Below are 19,160 nucleotides of genomic sequence, written 5' to 3'. Positions count from 1 at the left end.
TCAAGAGGGTTAAGAGCTTGTGATCTTGGCTGGGCAGCTCGACTCTGGTAGCGAGACCCCTCTGCTCTACCTCGACCAAGCTGGCCCGGCACACACTTCCACCCGGGACACAGTCAGTCACCGTGGGCTTCACTTATGATAATTTACTCCTGAAAAAAAATTGGGATATCTTTTATAAGGAAAGATATGAAAACAACTTTTAAAAGAAGAAATAGAAAAGACCAAAAAGCATAGGAAAATTATTCAATCTTATGAATACTTATAGGTCAGACCCTTTGATATGGAAACTCCACTTCTAGAAACTCTTAAAGAAACAATCAGGGATGTCACAAACAATTTACGAAGATAGCCTATGCAGCATGGCAAAGAGAATATCTCACGTCCAGTGTTGGGAAGGGGTTAATTAATTGTGGTCCACCCATTAAGTGGAATGTTATGTAACCATCAAATCATATTTCTTAAAAGAATAGTGAATGACATAAGAAAATACTCATGATATAATGGTAAATGGAAAAAGCAAGCTAGAAATTAAGTATCGTATATTCCTGATGTTTTTAATGCACGTACTAGACACTTACTAAATGTTGGTTAATCTGTGATGACGGTTTGCCTGGGTAAATGGGTTACCTATTTTTCTTAATAGTTTCGCAAGAGAGCCCTGCGCTCTAACCATCTGACAGTTGAGAAATCAGAGGCTCAGGAGGGAAAGTGATTCACCAAAGTCAGAGAGCACTTAGGTGGTAGAATAAGGATTTACAATCAAACCTTTCCACTGACGAAGCCCCCGCTAGTACTGAACTGCTTCTCACTGTGTGAAATAGATGCAGGAATAGGGAGATGAGTGTTAGAGGGAACATGCCAAAATAACAGTAGTTAACTGTAGCAAATTTCTTCATCGCCAGAGAGATAATAAGGAATTCGTTTACTAAATTAATCAAAATTGATGGTTTAAAAGTAGGGAAGATGGTGTTGAAATTAAAAACAGTCATTACAGATGAACCAACCAGTGTCTTTGCACCCCACGAATAGATCATTGATATCTCTGAAGCCCACCAAAGTTTAGGCCTGGGATAGCAAATGATGGCCGTGGGTCATATCCGGCCTGCCACCTGTTTTTGTATAGCCCACAAACTAAGAATTTTTTTTATCTCTTTAAATGATTGAAAAAGTCGAAGGAAGATACTGTTTTGTGGCCCATAAAAGTTATATTAAAGTCAAATTTTTGTGCCCACAATAGCTTTATTGTTAGTGTATTTGTTTACATATTGTCTATAACTGCTTTTGCGCTGCAGGGACAAATCTGAGTAGTTGTGACAGAGACCATGTGGCCTGCAAGACAAAATGTTTACTGACTGGCCCATTACAAAAAAATGTGCCAATTGTGCTTTATGTGAAAAGGGTATGGATAGGGTATAATGTCAAGTAAGATTTAATATCTTACGGTCTTTGGTGCCTGTTGTGATGCATAGTAGCTGTTGAGTTCCTAATTTATGTAAGACAACTTTATATCATTTTACTCTTTTATTTTGAAAGCTAGGTCTGTTGGGCTAAAATGGTAGAAGGGAAATGATACAAAGTCTCTTTATTTAAGTAAGTGGGTTATATCCTTGTACTTAATTTTTTGGTTGTTATATAATGAAACTTTGATGTCCATGGTAATTACAGTTTACAGAGGTTAGCCTATAATTAGGAATATTTCAGAATTTGCAAAAAGGGGATATTTGGTCATAAGTCTTTTAGGGAAATTCCCAGTGGAGGCTGGCCTATAAAACAATAGCACATAACTTCCCTTATTCTCTGCCCCTCCCTTAGCCCCTAGGGTGATACATACAAGGCACATCTAGTTTTCAAACAATTCAGTGTCATGGCAACATGACAAAAGGTTAGTGAATTCAAATTCAGGGGTTTCCCACAATTGCTCCCCACTCCTTGCCTCTTCCAGGTTTCTTTCTCCTGATTCTCCAGTTGGCCATCACCTCTGGTTCAACGCAGCCCATCCATTTACGGGATCCCCACCGCGCCATGACATCCTTTGCTTCCATAGATTGGTTTCAGTGACTCCCTCCACCAGAAATGCGTATTCCAACACTTCCTTTTCAACTCAGGCAACGTGGCTTTTTCTCTGCTCTGTGATCTTAAAAATAAATGGGAGGAGTAGCTGAGGGCACCTAGCTGTTGTCCCCTGAAGTCTGGCTCATAGTAGCCCGCAGGTATGTTGGCCTTCAGACTGGCTACTGGGTAGATGAGCGGAGGATGGAGAAGAATTTTGCTGCAAGTCATTAAATCTAACCAGATCATAGCCATGCAAAATTATATAATAAAGGCCAGAAGGGGAATACCGATGCAATACAGAAAGGCGAGAGGTTCTACCTGCCACCAGGTAATCACACCCAACTTCGTCTTCCTGGAGGGCTCTCTCCACCTTCCCCTCTCCTACCCCCAGCCACTCGTGCCGGCTGCTCACTCTTAGCTGATAACCCAGCTTCCGGCTTCCCTGACTGCATCAGAGAATTGGAAGAGCAATTGGGAGAGATGGCCCACCGGCTCCCCTCTGCTTGTGTGCCCGCCTAGAGCTTCTGCACCCACCCGTCCTGCCTGACCTCCTGTCCAGTTACCCAGCATCGTGTAGCAGATCCCCCCAAAACCCACTGGCTTGATACCACCACTGTCCTGGAGTGTTTTATGTGGCGGGCCCACGGGTTGACTGGGTTCACTGAGGCGTCTGTGGCGCTGGGTGTGTCCGCCACTTGCAGTCGGTGTCTGGGGCTGGACTCACCCCCGCACAGTTCTGGTGCCTGGATGGGGAGACTCCACAGCTGCGGGCTGCCACTGGCTCCACGTGGTCTCTCCAATATGGCAGCTGTGCTGTCCCCGGGCTTCTTCCAAGGCTGGTGGCTCAGAGCTCCAGTTCAAGTGGAGAGAGAGACAAAGAGATCACGAGAGAAGGAGTGCTTGGTGAGGTGGAAACACTCCTACCTTTTCTGTCCCAGCCTGGCAAGTCCTGCAACATCGCTTCTTCGGCTGCTCTCCTCCAGATACGGAAAAAAGCCTGCCCAGGTTCAAAGGAGGATGGGAGATAGGTGAACCAATTTGCAGACTCTTAAACTAAGGATGGAATTTTTATAATCCTTGCCAAAGCCAGTCTCCCTGCTAGTGCGCTGGGTCACCGCCCTGCTTTCCTCCCCTGTCTCTCCTGCATCTTCTTCGGCATTATTATTCACGATGGGGGTTTGGGGAAGTTTCTTCCACACTCTCACCAGCATTACAACATGCTGTTATGCTTGCCATCCTCAGATACATCCTCTTGACCCTCTTGGCCCCGGGAACTACCACCGGTGTCTTTGTTCCCAGAAATGTTTGCTGCCGGCAGCTCCTCCCCTCACATGCTTCCAAGAACTTGGAAGTCATATTTGCTTTGGCTTCACCTTCAGAATCTATCCAGTATCTGGCAAGTTCTCACCACCTCCACCCCTGCCAGCTGGGGCTTTTGCTTGAATTACCGTAATAGCCTCTTGCCTGGTCTCCACGCTTCCACCCTTCCCCTCGTTGTCTCTTTCAACACAGCAACCAGCATGATCCTTCTAACATGAAGTCAGACCGTAGCACTCTTTGGCTGAAAACCTTGCCACGGATCGGCCTGCCGCTCCTTGTTGGGATGGCCGACTAGGCCCTGTAGGCATCCTCGGCGTGGGCCTGGGGCCCCTCCCTCTTTGTTTTTTAAATTGATTTATTTTATTTATTTTTGGCTGCGTTGGGTCTTCGTTGCTGCGCACAGGCTTTCTCTAGTTGCGATGAGCAGGGGCTACGCTTTGTTGCTGTGCGCGGGCTTCTCATTGCGGTGGCTTCTCTTGTTGCGGAGCACGGGCTCTAGGCACGCGGGCTTCAGTAGTTGTGGCACCTGGACTCAGTAGTTGTGCCTCGCGGGCTCTAGAGCGCAGGCTTAGTAGTTGTGGCGCACGGGCTTAGTTGCTCCGCGGCATGAGGGATCTCCCCGGCCCAGGGCTCGAACCCGTGTCCCCTGTGTTGACAGGCGGATTCTTTTTTTGCCTTTTTTTTTTTTTAAACATCTTTATTGGAGTATGATTGCTTTACAATGTTCTGTTAGTTTCTGCTGTATAACAAAGTGTATCAGCTATATGCATACGTATATCCCCATATCCCCTCCCTCTTGCGTCACCCTCCCACCCTCCCTATCCCACCCCTCTAGGTGGTTGCAAAGCACCAAGCTGATCTCCCTGTGCTATGTGGCTGTTTTCCACTAGCTCTCTGTTTTACATTTGGTAGTGTATATATGAAGATATACAGATGGCCAACAAACTCATGAAAAGATGCTCAACATCACTAATTATTAGGGAAATACACATTGAAACTACAGTGAGCTATCACCTGACACCGGTCAGAAAGGCCATCATCAAAAAATCTACAAACAATAAATGCTGGAGACGGTGTGGAGAAAAGGGAACCCTCTTGCACTGTTGGTGGGAATGTAAATTGATACAGCCATTATGGAGACCAGTATGGAGGTTCCTTAAAAAACTAAAAATAGAACTACCATATGACCCAGCAACCCCACTACTGGGCACACACCCTGAGAAAACCATAATTCAGAAAGAGACAAGCACCACAGTGTTCATTGCAGCACTTTTTACAATAGGCAGGTGGATTCTTAACCACTGCGCCACCAGTGAAGCCCTGCTTAGACCGTTGTGAAAGAACAGCAGCCTGCGGTTCTGGGGGTCTAGGAAGGAGCACTGAGGTCAGTTAGCTCAGTCCCCATAGTGTGTAGATGAGAAAATCAAGGTTTAGGAGGATTCAGTCAGTAGGTGTTCATCAGAGTGGTTGACTTTCTTTAAGTTTAATTTTTATTTATTTTTTATTGAAGTATAGTTGATTTACAATATTGTGTTAGCTTCAGGTGTACAGCAAAGTGATTCGGTTATACATACATACATATGTGTGTGTGTATCTATATTCTTTTTTCATTCTATTCCATTGTAGGTTATCACAGAATATTGAGTAGAGTTCCCTGCGCTGTGCAGTAGGTCCTTGTTGTTTATCTATTTTATATATAGCAGTGTGCATCTGTTAATCCGCTGCTCCCAATTTATCCCTCCCCCCTTTCCCAAACAAACCATAAGTTTGTTTCCTATGTCTGTGAGTCTCTTTCTATTTTGTAAATAAGTTCATTTGTATCATTTTTTTTAGATTCTACATATATCATATGATATTTGTCTTACTTCACTTAGTATGATAATCTCTAGGCTGACTCCTGATCTGACTTTGAGTTCACAGGAGCTAAGCCCCAGAATACATAAACATGAGAAGTCAGACTAATCCTGGTCTTCCTCTAACTTGTTGCAAAACTCAAACCACTGAAACTCATTTCCTCCCTCCTGCCATCTGTCCTTCTGTGTCCTCAGATTGCATCCATGTCAGGAGCTTGCAAAGTCTTGAAGCTAAAAGCAGTCAGCAAAGCACAAAGTTAGACTCATCTAAGTCCATGTGTTTTCCTGTTAGGAGTCATAGCTCTACAACCGTAGACATTCTAGCAGGAATCTAAAATGGATCTCACATCAGGAGAATACACTTTTGAATACAGTCCTGCCACAAAAATGAGGCATCTAAGGGGACACGTGTCGCCTCTTCAGAGGGTTGTGTATTCAAGCTTCTGTTTGAAGGGTGGGCAGGCAGCCTTACCTTTAGGCCTGACTAGCCCCCATCCCACAAACTCTTCTTTCTCCCCTGCCGTGGATTTCCCTGAAAGCAGAGAGTTCTCTGCTTGGGAACATACACGGCTTCTGAGACGCAGCAGTGGAGGAATTTGGTTCCTAATTGGGCAGGAATGGTGTCTAACTCATTATCATTCCCCTACTGCATCTAACATGGTGCCTTGCATGGAGGAGATTTATTGAGAGAAGAGAACACCTGTGCATACAGAATCAAACATTCCCATTTTTACCATAATTAGCTCACAAATTGAGCATCCAAATTTACCCAGTGTATTTGCACGTGTAATTAGCTATGATTCATGGCTAAAGCTGGGCCTGTTATGGTGTATTATGCTATTTTACAAATCAAATTCCTGAAAGACTTATGTTTTGGGCAATCACTGCCAAAAAAGCAAAAAAAAAACAAAATAACGTGGATTATTTGTATGAAATGAAAAAAAAAAGAGGCCTGGCGTTATGCTGAACGAACGCTTACATTTGAAAATAGCATTAGTTGAAGCGAAGGTCCTAGCTTCAGTCTGAAGCAGGTAGTTGCCCATGGTTTGAAAGGAGAAATTTCCATGGGAATAAAGGAATATTTCACATTTTAAAATCATCTTCTCAAGAATATCTTTTCGTTCTTAAGCCTCAAAGGTATTATTTCTCTATAAATAACAAATTTAGAAAGGCTTTGTTCGTTGACTCAGGTTTCTTCCTCACCTGCTTGATCAGGGTCCATCTGTGAGTTCCAGGCAGCCTGCGCAGAGAGCCGAGAGAAGGCTTGCCTTGCATACAGCGTTCCAGGGGCCATTTGGGCTGGGACTCAACGACTGAGTATAAGACAGGGACAGTCCCATCCTGGCTGTGCCTGTTCCCAGGAGAGACAAATGAGCTCTGTGCTCTCACTAGGGTTTCGGGCTCAAGGGGCCAGAACTTCTGAGAAAGCAGATTGCCTAGAGCTCTTCTGTGGGTCTGCTTCCCACAGCCTCCCTCTGACTGCATCCACTTTGTCCTCTGTGGCTCTTTTCCCATTTCAGCCCTTCTTTTAGAGGCCCCCCAACCCTCCTGGTCTCTCCTCGTCCCCTTGTCAAAAACCTGATCTTTGGAAAGACTTTGCTATGTATGATCATTGAGCCTTCCATGGGATTTGAAGAATGTTCAAAGCCTTGATTTACTCAGCAGATACTTATCTTGTGCGGAGGTGGCAGGCATCATCATCACAAGTAAAGACAAGTCCGTGAACCTCAGAGTATTTAGCACCTAGAGGGGGCGATGGGTGAGTTGATACCAAGACCCCTGGAAAGGTAGGCTAGCAGGATGGCTGAGGGCCAGCTCTGTATCTGAGTCGCCTGGATCTTAGAGCTAATTCCGTGTGCAAGTGGAAGGTTTTGTCTAGACCAGGGGCCTGAAAACTATGAGCTCTGGACCACATCTGTCCCACCACCTGATTTTGTGAGGTAAGAATGGTTCTGACCACCTTAATTCGTTATGTTCTAAATAGTTATTTAAGTAGCCACATAACAGCCTCAATTTGGTCTACAATATTGGCTGTCTGGCCCTTTACAGAAGAAGTTTGCCAAGCCCTGGCCCTGACCAACACTGTCTAATAGAACTTTCTACAGTGATGGAAAATGTTCCCGTATCTGCATGCTCAAATACGGTAGCCATGAGCCTGATGTGACTTTGAGCCCTTGAAATATGGTTAGTGTGACTGAGGAACTGAATTTCAAAATTGCACTTAATTTTAATTCATTTAAGTGTAAACAGCCGCATGTGACTGGTGGCTATCACAATGGCCAGAGCAGCTTTAGACCATTTAAGTCTAAAGATTCTGTATTCTCTCAGCGTTCTTCTCTCTGAATTTAATCAACTTCCCAGAGGCTGTCTGAGTCAAGAGGAAGGCAACACTCTTAATCAGATTTTTTGGGCCCTGGACTGGCGTTCACTGTCTGCTAGAAAATGCTTAATGGAAAGTGCTCGAAAAATGCATGAGAGCATACACTTACTTCCTCTTCAAGCTGTATCTGTGACATCTGCTGTTGTTTGGGGTAAGGCAGTTGGCTTTTTCAACCCCACAAGGCCCCAAATTAAGGAAGTCTTAATCATCTTTAGAGTTTAGGCTGCAGGCAGAGAAAACCTCACTTAGCAAAGCTATATTTCCTTCTATCCCTGCTTGCAGAACTGGAGCTAAAGTTAGCCTCCCATTCCTGCTAGGCTAACTTCAGCCCTATAGGTCATTTCTCTCATAAGATTGCCTAGGACAAGAAGAAGTCATCAACACATGCCATCATTATGAATATTGTCAAACCATTTCCCCTAAGAGTAAAGTTGCAGTTGGCATTCTGGGGATGTCATGTACAGCGTGGTGACTATAGTTAATAATATTATACTGCATATTTAAAAGTTGCTAAGACAGTAGATCTTAAGAGTTCTCATCACAAGAAAAAAATTGTAACTATGTGCAGTGATGCACGGTAACTAACTGTGGTGATCATTTCACAATATATACATATATTAAATCATTATGTTGTACACCTAAAACTAATACAATGCTATATGTCAATTATATTTCAATAAGACTGGAAAAACAAAAGTCACAGTTGGCAGGTATTCTGCCTTCCAAGATAGCATAGGTGACAGTTGTATCAAGTGTTTTTGTGACAGCGTAACATGTGTCACTAGTTTTTTAGTTTCCAATACCTGAGTCTTTCTTTCTTTCTTTTTAAATTAATTTTATTGAAGTGTAGTTGATTTACAGTGTTGTCTTAATTTCCGCTGTGCAGCACAGTGACTCACTCATACATTAATGTATATGTTCTTTATCATATTCTTTTCCATTATGGTGTATTAGAGGATACTGAATACAGTTCCCCATGCTCAACAGTAGGACCTTGTTGTTTATCCATCCTATATATATTAGTCTGCATCTGCTAATCCCAAACTCCCAGTCCATCTCTCCCCTACCCCCCCTTGCCAACCACAAGTCTGTTCTCTGTATCTGTGAGTCTGTTTCTGTTTCATAGATATGTACATAGATATGTACATTTGTGTCATTCTAAATTCTACACCACTAAAATTAGGTTTGCAGTCATGCAATAGAAATTCCAATTAACACTGGCTGAGCATAACAATCTTGTGATTTCTCATAAACTCCTAGGAGTCAGCAGTTCAGAGCTTTTGTTTCCACTCTGCTCTATGAGGTCATGCAAGGATCTCGATACTCTGGATCATCTACCTTGTTGCTTCACCAACCCTAGCACATTTTCCTCATTTGCATCATTCCAAGATGGTGGCTACAATATCCATATTACAAGAAGCCAGATGGAAGTAGACAGGAGGAAGGGGAAGAGTCTCACTGTTTAAGGACATGTCCCAGAAATTACACATCTCACTTCCTCTTCCATCACATTGGCTTTAACATAGTCATATGGTCATAGCTGCAAGGGAGTCTGAGAAATATAATCTTTTTTCAGAGCGGCATATGCCCAACTCTAAATGGAGATTCTATCACTATGAGATGAAAGAAAGGGGAAAAATATATAGATATAGAACAATCTCTGGAGCCTCTGAGAATAATAAAAGGAATTGGGAGTATCAGGAAATACTCCTGGAATAAGAACAACATACAGTTAATCTACACATATGCAAGTGGCAGCATCTCATCTGGAAAGAACTAATGGTGTTCCACATTCTATTTTATTTTATTTTTCATTTATTTTTAAATTTTTGGCTGCATTGGGTCTTTGTTGCTCCGCGTGAGCTTTCTCTAGTTGCAGTGAGCAGGGGCTACTCTTCGTTGTGGTGCACGGGCTTCTCATCGCGGTGGCTTCTCTTGTTGCGGAGCACGGGCTCTAGGCAAGTGGGCTCAGTAGTTGTGGCTCGCGGGCTCTAGAGCGCAGGCTCAGTAGCTGTGGTGCCTGGCTTAGTTGCTCCGTGGCATGTGGGATCTTCCCGGACCAGGGCTCGAACCCGTGTCCCCTGCACTGGCAGGTGGATTCTTAACCACTGTGCCACCAGGGAAGTCCCCCACATTCTATTTTAAATCTGTATATTTTTTCCCTCCTCCACTAGGCTTTGAGCTCTTTAAGGACAGAGATTCTATATCTGCTGCTCCTAGTAGGTATCCAATCAATATTCATCAAATGAAAGAATGAATGAGTCAGTAGAATTCTGATTTTTTTAAACTAAATTCTTTCGCACCAGATACTTGGTACAGTTTCAAGCTAAAGAACTGTTGGGGAATTTTCTAGTCCAAGCCCATTGTCTTGATCTAGGAAGGTTGTCTGGGTCCTTGGTATCCCATATTGCTATTTCTGTGTCCATCATCCTCTTGTAGGGGATCTCCTCCTGAGCACAGTGCCCACCTCTGAAGGGTACACAGAGAATGAACTATGAAGGCAGGGCAGGACCCAGTTCGTCTAACCTCCATCTGGAGTTTTTTTCACAACCTCACATGTAATCAATGAAGTAGGAGATGAGAGGAGAAGGCAACTGCTTCTGTCTGGGTTGATCCCAGAAAGCTTCTTGAAGAAGATAGGTTTGAACTGGGCATTATAAAAGCAGAGCTTCCTAAACCTTTTCCCCCAAGGAACCCCAGGGCAAATAGAAGAGGGAGAATGTGACCCCTGAGGAGGCTGGGGGTGTAGCCTGAAGGAACCTACTCCAAGGAGAAATTTCTTTTAACTATTTTGCTCTGTTCCACTATTCATTCATGTATGCATTCATTCTTTCATTCATGTATTTAGCAAACATAATGCAGCATTAAGTGCCAGACATTGTCTTTTATGAAGACACACAAGACCCTGCTCTCTTGAAGCTTACGTTTTCATGCAGAATAGATGTAAAACAAGTAAGCACGTAAACCAGAAGCACATAAATGATCAACAAGATAATTTCTGATGGTGCTTAAGGCTATGAAAGAAATAAAGCAGAGTAGTCTAGTGCAGAGTACATATACCTCTCTGTGCCTCAGTTGACTCATCTGTAAAATGGAAATGATAATAGAGGTCTACAATTCCAAAATCCCCTAACTGAAAGCTTTGTCCTAATTCAGTTGATGGCAAACACGACTTGATCTGAACTCATTTGGAAGTGCATCTTGACCTGAACCGAATTATGTAGTAGTAGTAGTAGTTGTTGTTGTTCTTCTTCTTTTTTTAAAATCCCACTTAGAGTGGACAGTCCTGTGCTTCACTGCACAAATTTTTTGTGTGTTTGATTATGAGATGCTGCCCCAGACTCCAGTTGGAGTATTACATAATACGAGGTACATGCATCATATTACCTTCTACGATCCGAAAAATTCTGAGTTCCAAAACACATCTAGGTCCAAAGGCTGTGGATAAGGGATCGAAGACCTCATGCAGTTATTATGAGGATTAAATGAGTTCATATATGTAAAGCACTGAAACCGTTGCCCAGCATATGGTAAATGCTACCTAAGTTACCTACTGTTCCTGCCTTTATCACTATTCTTACATGGGAGGGTATTTAGAAAAGTTGCCTAGAGACGGCCTCTCTGAGGATGTGTCATTTAAGCAGACAGCCAAGGGATGAGAATGACCTGGCTGTGGGAAGAGGAGGAGAAAGATAACTTCGGGAAGACGGAACAGCAAGTGCCAAGACTGGCTCAAGTGCAGAACAGAAAACAGGCCGGATGTCTGGTATGTGGTCCAAGAAGGGGAAAGGTGGTTCAAGGTCAGAGTGGTAGGCTGGAGTCAGAACATGCACGATATAAACAACGGTGAAGACTTTGGACTTCATTCAAAATGTAATAAGAAATCATTGTAGTTGATCTGATTCGTGTTTATAAAGACTGCTCTGATGCTCTTGATGGATGAATTGTGGAGGAGGAAGGGGGCAAGGGAGAGCAGGTCGGAGGCCAGTGTGTAGTACAGGGTGAGACCTCATGGCAAAGTGGAGTAGGGTTGGGGTAGCAGACAAGGAGAAAAGTGGACAGGTGCGAGAAAAAGTTCAGAAATAAGGGAGAAAAAGACTTTCTGATTAATTTTGCATTCGTTGTAATTTATAATATGTCCATGTATAGAGGCTGCGAATGTCACAGTCATGGTCTCCAGTGTGTTAAGGTCAGTGGTTTGCTGGACCCAGCTCCTGGGAATGGGATCGGAAGAGGGCACCTGGTTCATGATTTGTCTTTGTCATTTATCCATTTGGTCCCCGCCTAGACCTCCCTGGTCCTTAATATCACGCTTAGCAGCATTACTTATTGCCTTTTGATAGTGGGATTCATGAACCCATCATGTCTTCCGACAGAAGCATAGCTGAGGATGGGTTCAGGGTCTGGGATCCTGTTATCAGGGACCATACAAATAGCTCACTGTACTTATCCCCTTTCCCTCTTCTAAAGCCCTTCCCCCGCATCTTGACTTAATCCCCCTTCCCTGAGTGGTGGATGCTTTTCCTGAATTTTTGAGTAAGATTGATGCCCAAGGAAGATACACTATTTAGCTAAGGGCTTCCCATACTCCCGGCCTTTGCCACATCTTCCCAGGGATCTGACTGCTCCAGATTGAGAAGTACAGCCTTAAGAGATAACCAGAATTCTGGTGGGTGGCAATGGTAGGAAAGAGGACTCCAGGTGGAGGGGCTTGCAGGTCAGGGAACTGCAAGCTGGTCTTGGGCTCAGTGATTAGAGAAGCTGGTAGGGGAGTTGTATGAGGTCAACCTAGACAAGGAGATGGAGCCAAATTATGGAAGGCTTTGGACACCGTGATCAAAAGTTAGGGCTCGGGCTTCCCTGGTGGCGCAGTGGTTGAGAGTCCGCCTGCCGATGCAGGGGACACGGGTTCGTGCCCTGGTCCGGGAAGATCCCACGTGCCGAGCAGCTGGGCCCGTGAGCCATGGCCGCTGAGCCTGCGCGTCCGGAGCCTGTGCTCCGCAACGGGAGGGGCCACAACAGTGAGAGGCGCGTGTACCGGAAAAAAAAAGAAAGCTGAGGGGAAATTTTGCTTATTTACCCTCCATTGGAGGGATTAAGGGAAGTAGACACTTGGTTTATTAGATATCAGTATGACTGGTTGATTCAGTCAGTTGGGGGGACAGAAGCATTAATGGAGCTGGAAGTCTGCTGTAGAGACACAGGCTGGATCATTCCATGGATAAACACCGGTTAAATGAAAACCAGTGTTCTGGAGGAAAATACTGCTACAAGTCCTGAAACTGGAGAGCAAGTCTGTGGTTAAACCACCCTCTACGCAGGGCAAGCTCGAGTTAATATGGTGGTTAGTAAAGCTCTTCAAGTGTGTCCCATGTTCCCTTTTAAGGTCTTTCTTCCCAGGGTGCAAGTGTCTCTCATGCTAAACCTGGATGCCCAAGAATCGCCATTAAGAGTAGGTTCCCACATGTCTCAGTTGGCCTGAGGGAGTCTTAGTTTATGCCTGTAGTCTTGGCATAAATTATTAACAGCCCCTCCCTTTTCCTTCCCATGAGTATCCTGTTTGATCAATTGGGGGTCACCCAGGCAGTGCCCTGACTCTCTACCCTCCCCTTTCCAAATTTGTGTAATATAAACCCAATGTGTAGGGAAAACGTTCATCCCCAAATCATCTCGGAGATGATTTCCAAAAACAGTCGAAGAGGAAAGCCCGGCTTATAGATAGTAGTGCCAAAATGGCGGGAGTTGTGCGACCTTGGACAAATCAGCTAATATCGCTGAGCTGTGTCTTAATCTGTAACATGGGGGTAATGGATCACCTTTGTTTCCCTCCTTAGAATATTAAGAGGCTCGAGTATTGTGAAGGACTCTTCTAATGTGTACCAGGGCAGGCTTAACAAACAAACATTAACTGCACTAAAGTTTTTCTTTCCAGATGTAGCTGCATTTTAACATTCCTTCACCCCCGCACACCCCTGTCAAATTTCAGACTTCGGCAGCCAATTGATGGCTCTTCCATTGCAGCATTATAAATAACAGTGAATAGGAAAACGCTGCTTCTCCCAACTTAAAAGCTATAATACTGAAAAGCTAAGATGCTAAAAGCTAAATATGTAACTAAGTTTTTTATGAACCTCAGTAATTGACAACTACAGTCATGGGGTGGAGGTTGGGGTGCTGTTTAGACCGGTGAGAACCATCAACCCGGACTGTTTAGTTTCAAATGTAGCAAAAGAGAGGCAGCAAACGGGAATTTTAAATTCTGATTCTTGGTGTATTTTAGAAGGGCGATTTGTTCTTTCTTATACTTTCAGGTGTTTCTAATGTGGACCTCGAAGAGACAGTTTCTCATCCTTTTTAACATGATCCTAATTTCCGAACTCCTTGGGGCTAGATGGTTTCCTAAAACTCTGCCCTGTGATGTCACTCTGGATGCTCCAAACGCCCATGTGATCGTGGACTGCACAGACAAGCATTTGACAGAAATTCCTGGAGATATTCCCACCAATGCCACCAACCTCACCCTCACCATTAACCATATAGCGGGTATCTCTCCAGCGTCCTTCTACCGGCTGGACCACCTGGTAGAGATCGATTTCAGATGCAACTGTGTACCTGTTCGACCGGGGCCAAAAGACAATGTGTGCACCAGAAGGCTGCAGATTGAACCCAGCAGCTTTAGTAAACTCATTTATTTAAAATCTCTTTACCTGGATGGAAACCAGCTTCTAGAAATACCTCAGGATCTTCCTCCCAGCTTACAGCTGCTGAGCCTTGAGGCCAACAACATCTTTTCGATCATGAAAGAGAACCTAACAGAACTGGCCAACCTAGAAATACTCTACCTGGGCCAAAACTGTTACTATCGCAATCCTTGTAATGTTTCATTTTCCATTGAAAAAGATGCTTTTCTGAATATGACAAATTTAAAATTGCTCTCCCTAAAAGATAACAATATCTCAGCTGTCCCCACTATTTTGCCACCTACTTTAACTGAACTCTATCTTTATAACAACATCATTGCGAAGATCCAAGAAGATGATTTTAATAACCTCAATCGACTGCAAGTTCTTGACCTAAGTGGAAATTGCCCTCGTTGTTATAATGCTCCGTTTCCTTGTACACCCTGTGAAAATAATTCTCCCCTACAGATCGACCTAAATGCTTTTGATGCATTGACAGAATTACAGATTTTACGTCTACACAGTAACTCTCTTCAGTATGTGCCCCAAAGATGGTTTAAAAACGTTAACAAACTTAAAGAACTAGATCTTTCCCAAAACTTCTTGGCCAAAGAAATTGGGGATGCCAAATTTTTGCATCTTCTCCACAACCTCGTCCAATTGGATCTGTCTTTCAATTATGAACTTCAGGTCTATCGTGCATTTATGAATCTGTCAGACGCATTTTCTTCACTGAAAAACTTGAAAGTTTTGCGGATCAAAGGCTATGTCTTTAAAGAGCTGAGAAGTTCATACCTCTCCCCATTACATAATCTTTCCAATCTTGAAGTTCTTGATCTTGGCACTAACTTTATAAAAATTGCTGACCTCAGCATATTTAACCAATTTAAAACATTGAAATTCATAGATCTCTCAGTGAATAAAATATCACCTTCAGGAGATTCAAGTGAAGATGGCTTCTGCTCTAACATGAGAACTTCTGTAGAAGGTCATGGGCCGCACGTCCTTGAAGCATTACATTATTTCAGGTATGATGAATTTGCAAGGAGTTGCAGGTCCAAAAGCAAAGAGCCTCCTTCTCTCTTGCCTCTTAATGAAGATTGTTACAAGTATGGGCCGACCTTGGACCTAAGTGGAAATAATATATTTTTTATCAAGTCTTCTGAGTTTCAGCATCTTTCTTTCCTCAAATGCCTAAACTTATCGGGAAATACCATTAGCCAGACGCTTAATGGTAGTGAATTTCAGCCTTTAGTGGAGTTGAAATATTTGGACTTCTCTAACAATCGGCTTGACTTACTCTACTCAACGGCATTTGAGGAGCTACGCAACCTGGAAGTCCTAGATATAAGTAGTAACAGCCATTATTTTCAATCAGAAGGAATAACTCACATGCTAAACTTCACCAAGAACCTCAAGGTTCTGAAGAAACTGATGATGAACAACAATGACATCGCCACCTCCACCAGCAGGACCATGGAGAGCGAATCTCTTAAAATTCTGGAATTCAGAGGCAATCATTTGGATATTTTATGGAGAGATGGTGATAACAGATACTTAAAACTCTTTAAGAGTCTGCTGAGCTTAGAGGAATTGGACATCTCTGAAAATTCCCTGCGTTTCTTACCTAGTGGAGTTTTTGATGGTATGCCTCCAAATCTGAAGACTCTCTCCTTGGCCAAAAATGGGCTCACGTCTTTCAATTGGGGAAGACTCCAGTACCTGAGCAATCTAGAAACGTTGGACCTCAGCTACAACCAACTGAAGACTGTCCCTGAGAGATTATCCAACTGTTCCCACAGCCTCAAGAAACTCATACTTAAGAACAATCAAATCAGGCACCTGACAAAGTATTTTCTACAAGATGCTTTCCAGTTACGGCATCTGGACCTGAGCTCAAATAAAATCCAGGTTATCCAAAAGACTAGTTTTCCAGAAAACGTCCTCAACAATCTGAACATTTTGTTTTTGCATCACAATCGGTTTCTGTGCAACTGTGATGCTGTGTGGTTTGTCTGGTGGGTTAACCATACAGAGGTGACGATTCCTTACTTGGCCACAGATGTGACTTGTATGGGACCAGGAGCACACAAGGGCCAGAGTGTAGTGTCTCTGGATCTATATACCTGTGAGTTAGATCTGACTAACTTCATCCTGTTCTCACTTTCCATATCGGCAGCTCTCTTTCTGATGATGATCACAACAGCAAACCATCTCTATTTCTGGGATGTGTGGTATAGTTACCATTTCTGTAAGGCCAAAATAAAGGGCTATCGACGTCTGATATCACCAAATTCTTGCTACGATGCTTTTATTGTGTATGACACTAAAGACCCAGCAGTGACAGAGTGGGTTTTGGATGAGCTGGTGGCCAAATTGGAAGACCCAAGAGAGAAATGTTTTAATTTATGTCTCGAGGAAAGGGACTGGTTACCAGGGCAGCCTGTTCTGGAAAATCTTTCCCAGAGCATACAGCTTAGCAAAAAGACAGTGTTTGTCATGACAGACAAGTATGCAAAGACTGAGAATTTTAAGATAGCATTTTACTTGTCCCATCAGAGGCTCATGGATGAAAAAGTGGACGTAATTATCTTGATATTCCTTGAGAAGCCCCTTCAGAAGTCCAAGTTTCTCCAGCTCCGGAAGAGGCTCTGTGGGAGTTCTGTCCTTGAGTGGCCAACAAACCCACAGGCTCATCCGTACTTCTGGCAGTGTCTGAAAAACGCCCTGGCCACAGACAATCACGTGACCTACAGTCAGGTGTTCAAAGAGACAGCCTAGCCCTTCTTTGCAAAATGTGACTGCCTGACTTACCAAGGAGAGGCTCGGCTGCCTAGATTGGCTCATCCGTGTCCCACCAAAAGAGTGTTTTAAACTTTTCCAAGCCCTGAGATTGCCCATATTGGAGAGGAGTCACCGATATATGACAGAGGAACTGGAAAATTGGGATTTATATAAGCGTCAAGTCATCTTTCTTAGCTCTCTCTGTCTCCATTTGCAGTTGAGTCTCTGCCTTCTGCTCCTGTATAAAATACTGTTGGGAGAAGGGTGGCAAGTAGAGGACATGGCACTTTGATTCTCCTGGAATTGTGATTATTACGTAAACACACAGTCACTAAATTGAGAAGAACGGCATTTCTACCCTTAAGAAGTACTGGTATGTATGGAAATAGGGTAAAAAAAAAAATGCTCAGGGTCTACCTATATGACATTAAAATGCACCAGAGTTAATTAGTGGGAATAAACCAAAAACAAAAACAGTTAACTCCTCAACCAATTGCTTGAGTGTAATCTAGCACCCCCTTCTGTGCAGACTGAGTGTTGGCACCCAACAGGTGGTTGCTGCTCAAGTGCTCCTCGCTCGTTTCCCCTGGGCCTGTTACTGGGTTCTGTGGGGAAATAGAAACATCTTTGCCATTGATGGACATAGTCTACTTACAAATGGGAGAAAAATAAAGTGCTCTGCCTTTATGCAAAATGATGCTCTTCACCTTTGATGATAATTTACCTGCTTAAATATTGCTGTGGACTAAATGTTTGTGCCCACCCCCAAATTCATATGTTGAAATCCTAACCCCCAATATGATGGTATTAGGAGGCGGGGTTTTTGAGAGGTGATTAGATCACGAGAGTGGAGCCCTCATGATGGGATTACTGCCTTAGAAGAAGCAGCCAGAGGACTGAGGATACAAAGAGAAGTGGGCAGTCCGCAAGCCACAAGAGGACTCTCACCAGAACCAGATCGTGTTGGCACTCTGATCTCAGACTTCCGTCCTTCAGACCTGTGAGAAATAAATGTTTGTTCTTTAAGCCACCCAGTTTGTGATGTTTTGTTATAGCAACCAAGCTAAGACAAATATTTTCATCTGCATTGAAAAGTACTGTATCCAAAGAAAAATTGCCTCATCCAGTGATCTTTCAAACTGCTTTGTTAACTAATACTGTATATTTATAATCATCTGAAAACTTGATCCATCAACATTAGACGATTTTGGTGGTAAACTCTGAAGAAGGACCCCAAGAGCGTGTATTTATTTAGAATTATCAGGCAGGGATGACAACTGCATGGATTCCTTTAAATTTGGGGGGCAGGGGGAGGAACAGAGGTTTATCGACCTTAACACTGAGAAAGCCTCAGTCTTGAGCTTCGGCTTCACTACTCAAAAAAAGAACAGAAAGGACCAAGATGTTCTGAAGGCCCACCTTCCAAGTGGGTATAAATCTGCATGAGTTCAAAGTTTGAAACGTGACCAATGTGCTTTTATTTCGTGAAAGAAGTTATCTACAGAGGTGTCTGTGCCCTTTGGAAGATAGTGTGTAAGGGTTCACATCTGAGAGTATGAGCTGGGAGATACTGTATTTTCCTCGTATGTGGAAAAGCCAAAGGTTTTACTTTAAGGATGGCTATCAATACACAGTATATAAATTATTTCCAAAGGACACATAATCAATTAATAAGAGTCACAAATTCCCAAATTAATCTCTGGATTGAATAGAGCCAATGATCTGACAACCTCTATAAACTTGATTGTACTTCATAGATACCTTCTTCGGTGAAAACAAAGATAGCATCATAAAAATTGGCTTTGGCATGATAAACTTTCTTCTATTAAAACACATAAATACAGGGACTTCCCTGGCGATCCAGTGGTTAAGACTCTGTGCTTCCACTGCAGGGGGCACGGGTTCGATCCCTGGTCGGGGAACTAAGATCCCGCATGCCACGAGGTGCAGCCAAAAAACACACACACACACCCATAAGGTTTAAGCTATTTTGGTGATTCATGAAGCACTTGAAGACACCTTAAATATATGAAATGGATCAAGAGGAAGGGAAACTGAGAACAATGCAACTCAGAAACCACAACGTATTTA

The 19,160-nt window shown here is 43.4% G+C and overlaps 2 protein-coding genes across 5 annotated transcripts in view; both read left to right on the top strand.

Moving 5' to 3' along the window:
- TLR7 (toll like receptor 7) overlaps positions 1 to 18,630 on the top strand; it is a 30,613-nt gene extending 11,983 nt beyond the window's left edge. For 3 of the 4 annotated variants that reach the window (XM_029240258.1, XM_029240260.1, XM_029240259.1), the window contains one exon: positions 13,917 to 18,630. In XM_029240258.1, the coding sequence (XP_029096091.1) occupies positions 13,917 to 17,066 (3,150 nt within the window). In that variant the 3' untranslated portion in view covers positions 17,067 to 18,630. Of the gene's footprint in view, positions 1 to 10,509; positions 11,372 to 13,916 lie in introns of those variants that run through there. The other variant, XM_029240262.1, reaches the window with a different exon arrangement.
- TLR8 (toll like receptor 8) overlaps positions 1 to 19,160 on the top strand; it is a 61,598-nt gene that overhangs the window by 2,028 nt on the left and 40,410 nt on the right. The window lies entirely within an intron of this gene.

This window comes from Monodon monoceros, unplaced genomic scaffold (assembly GCF_005190385.1).
Source record: "Monodon monoceros isolate NGI ecotype Baffin Bay Population unplaced genomic scaffold, NGI_Narwhal_1 Super_Scaffold_22, whole genome shotgun sequence".
In the NCBI taxonomy this organism is placed as follows: Eukaryota; Metazoa; Chordata; class Mammalia; order Artiodactyla; family Monodontidae; genus Monodon; species Monodon monoceros.
This window is presented reverse-complemented; position numbering and strand designations above follow the sequence as displayed.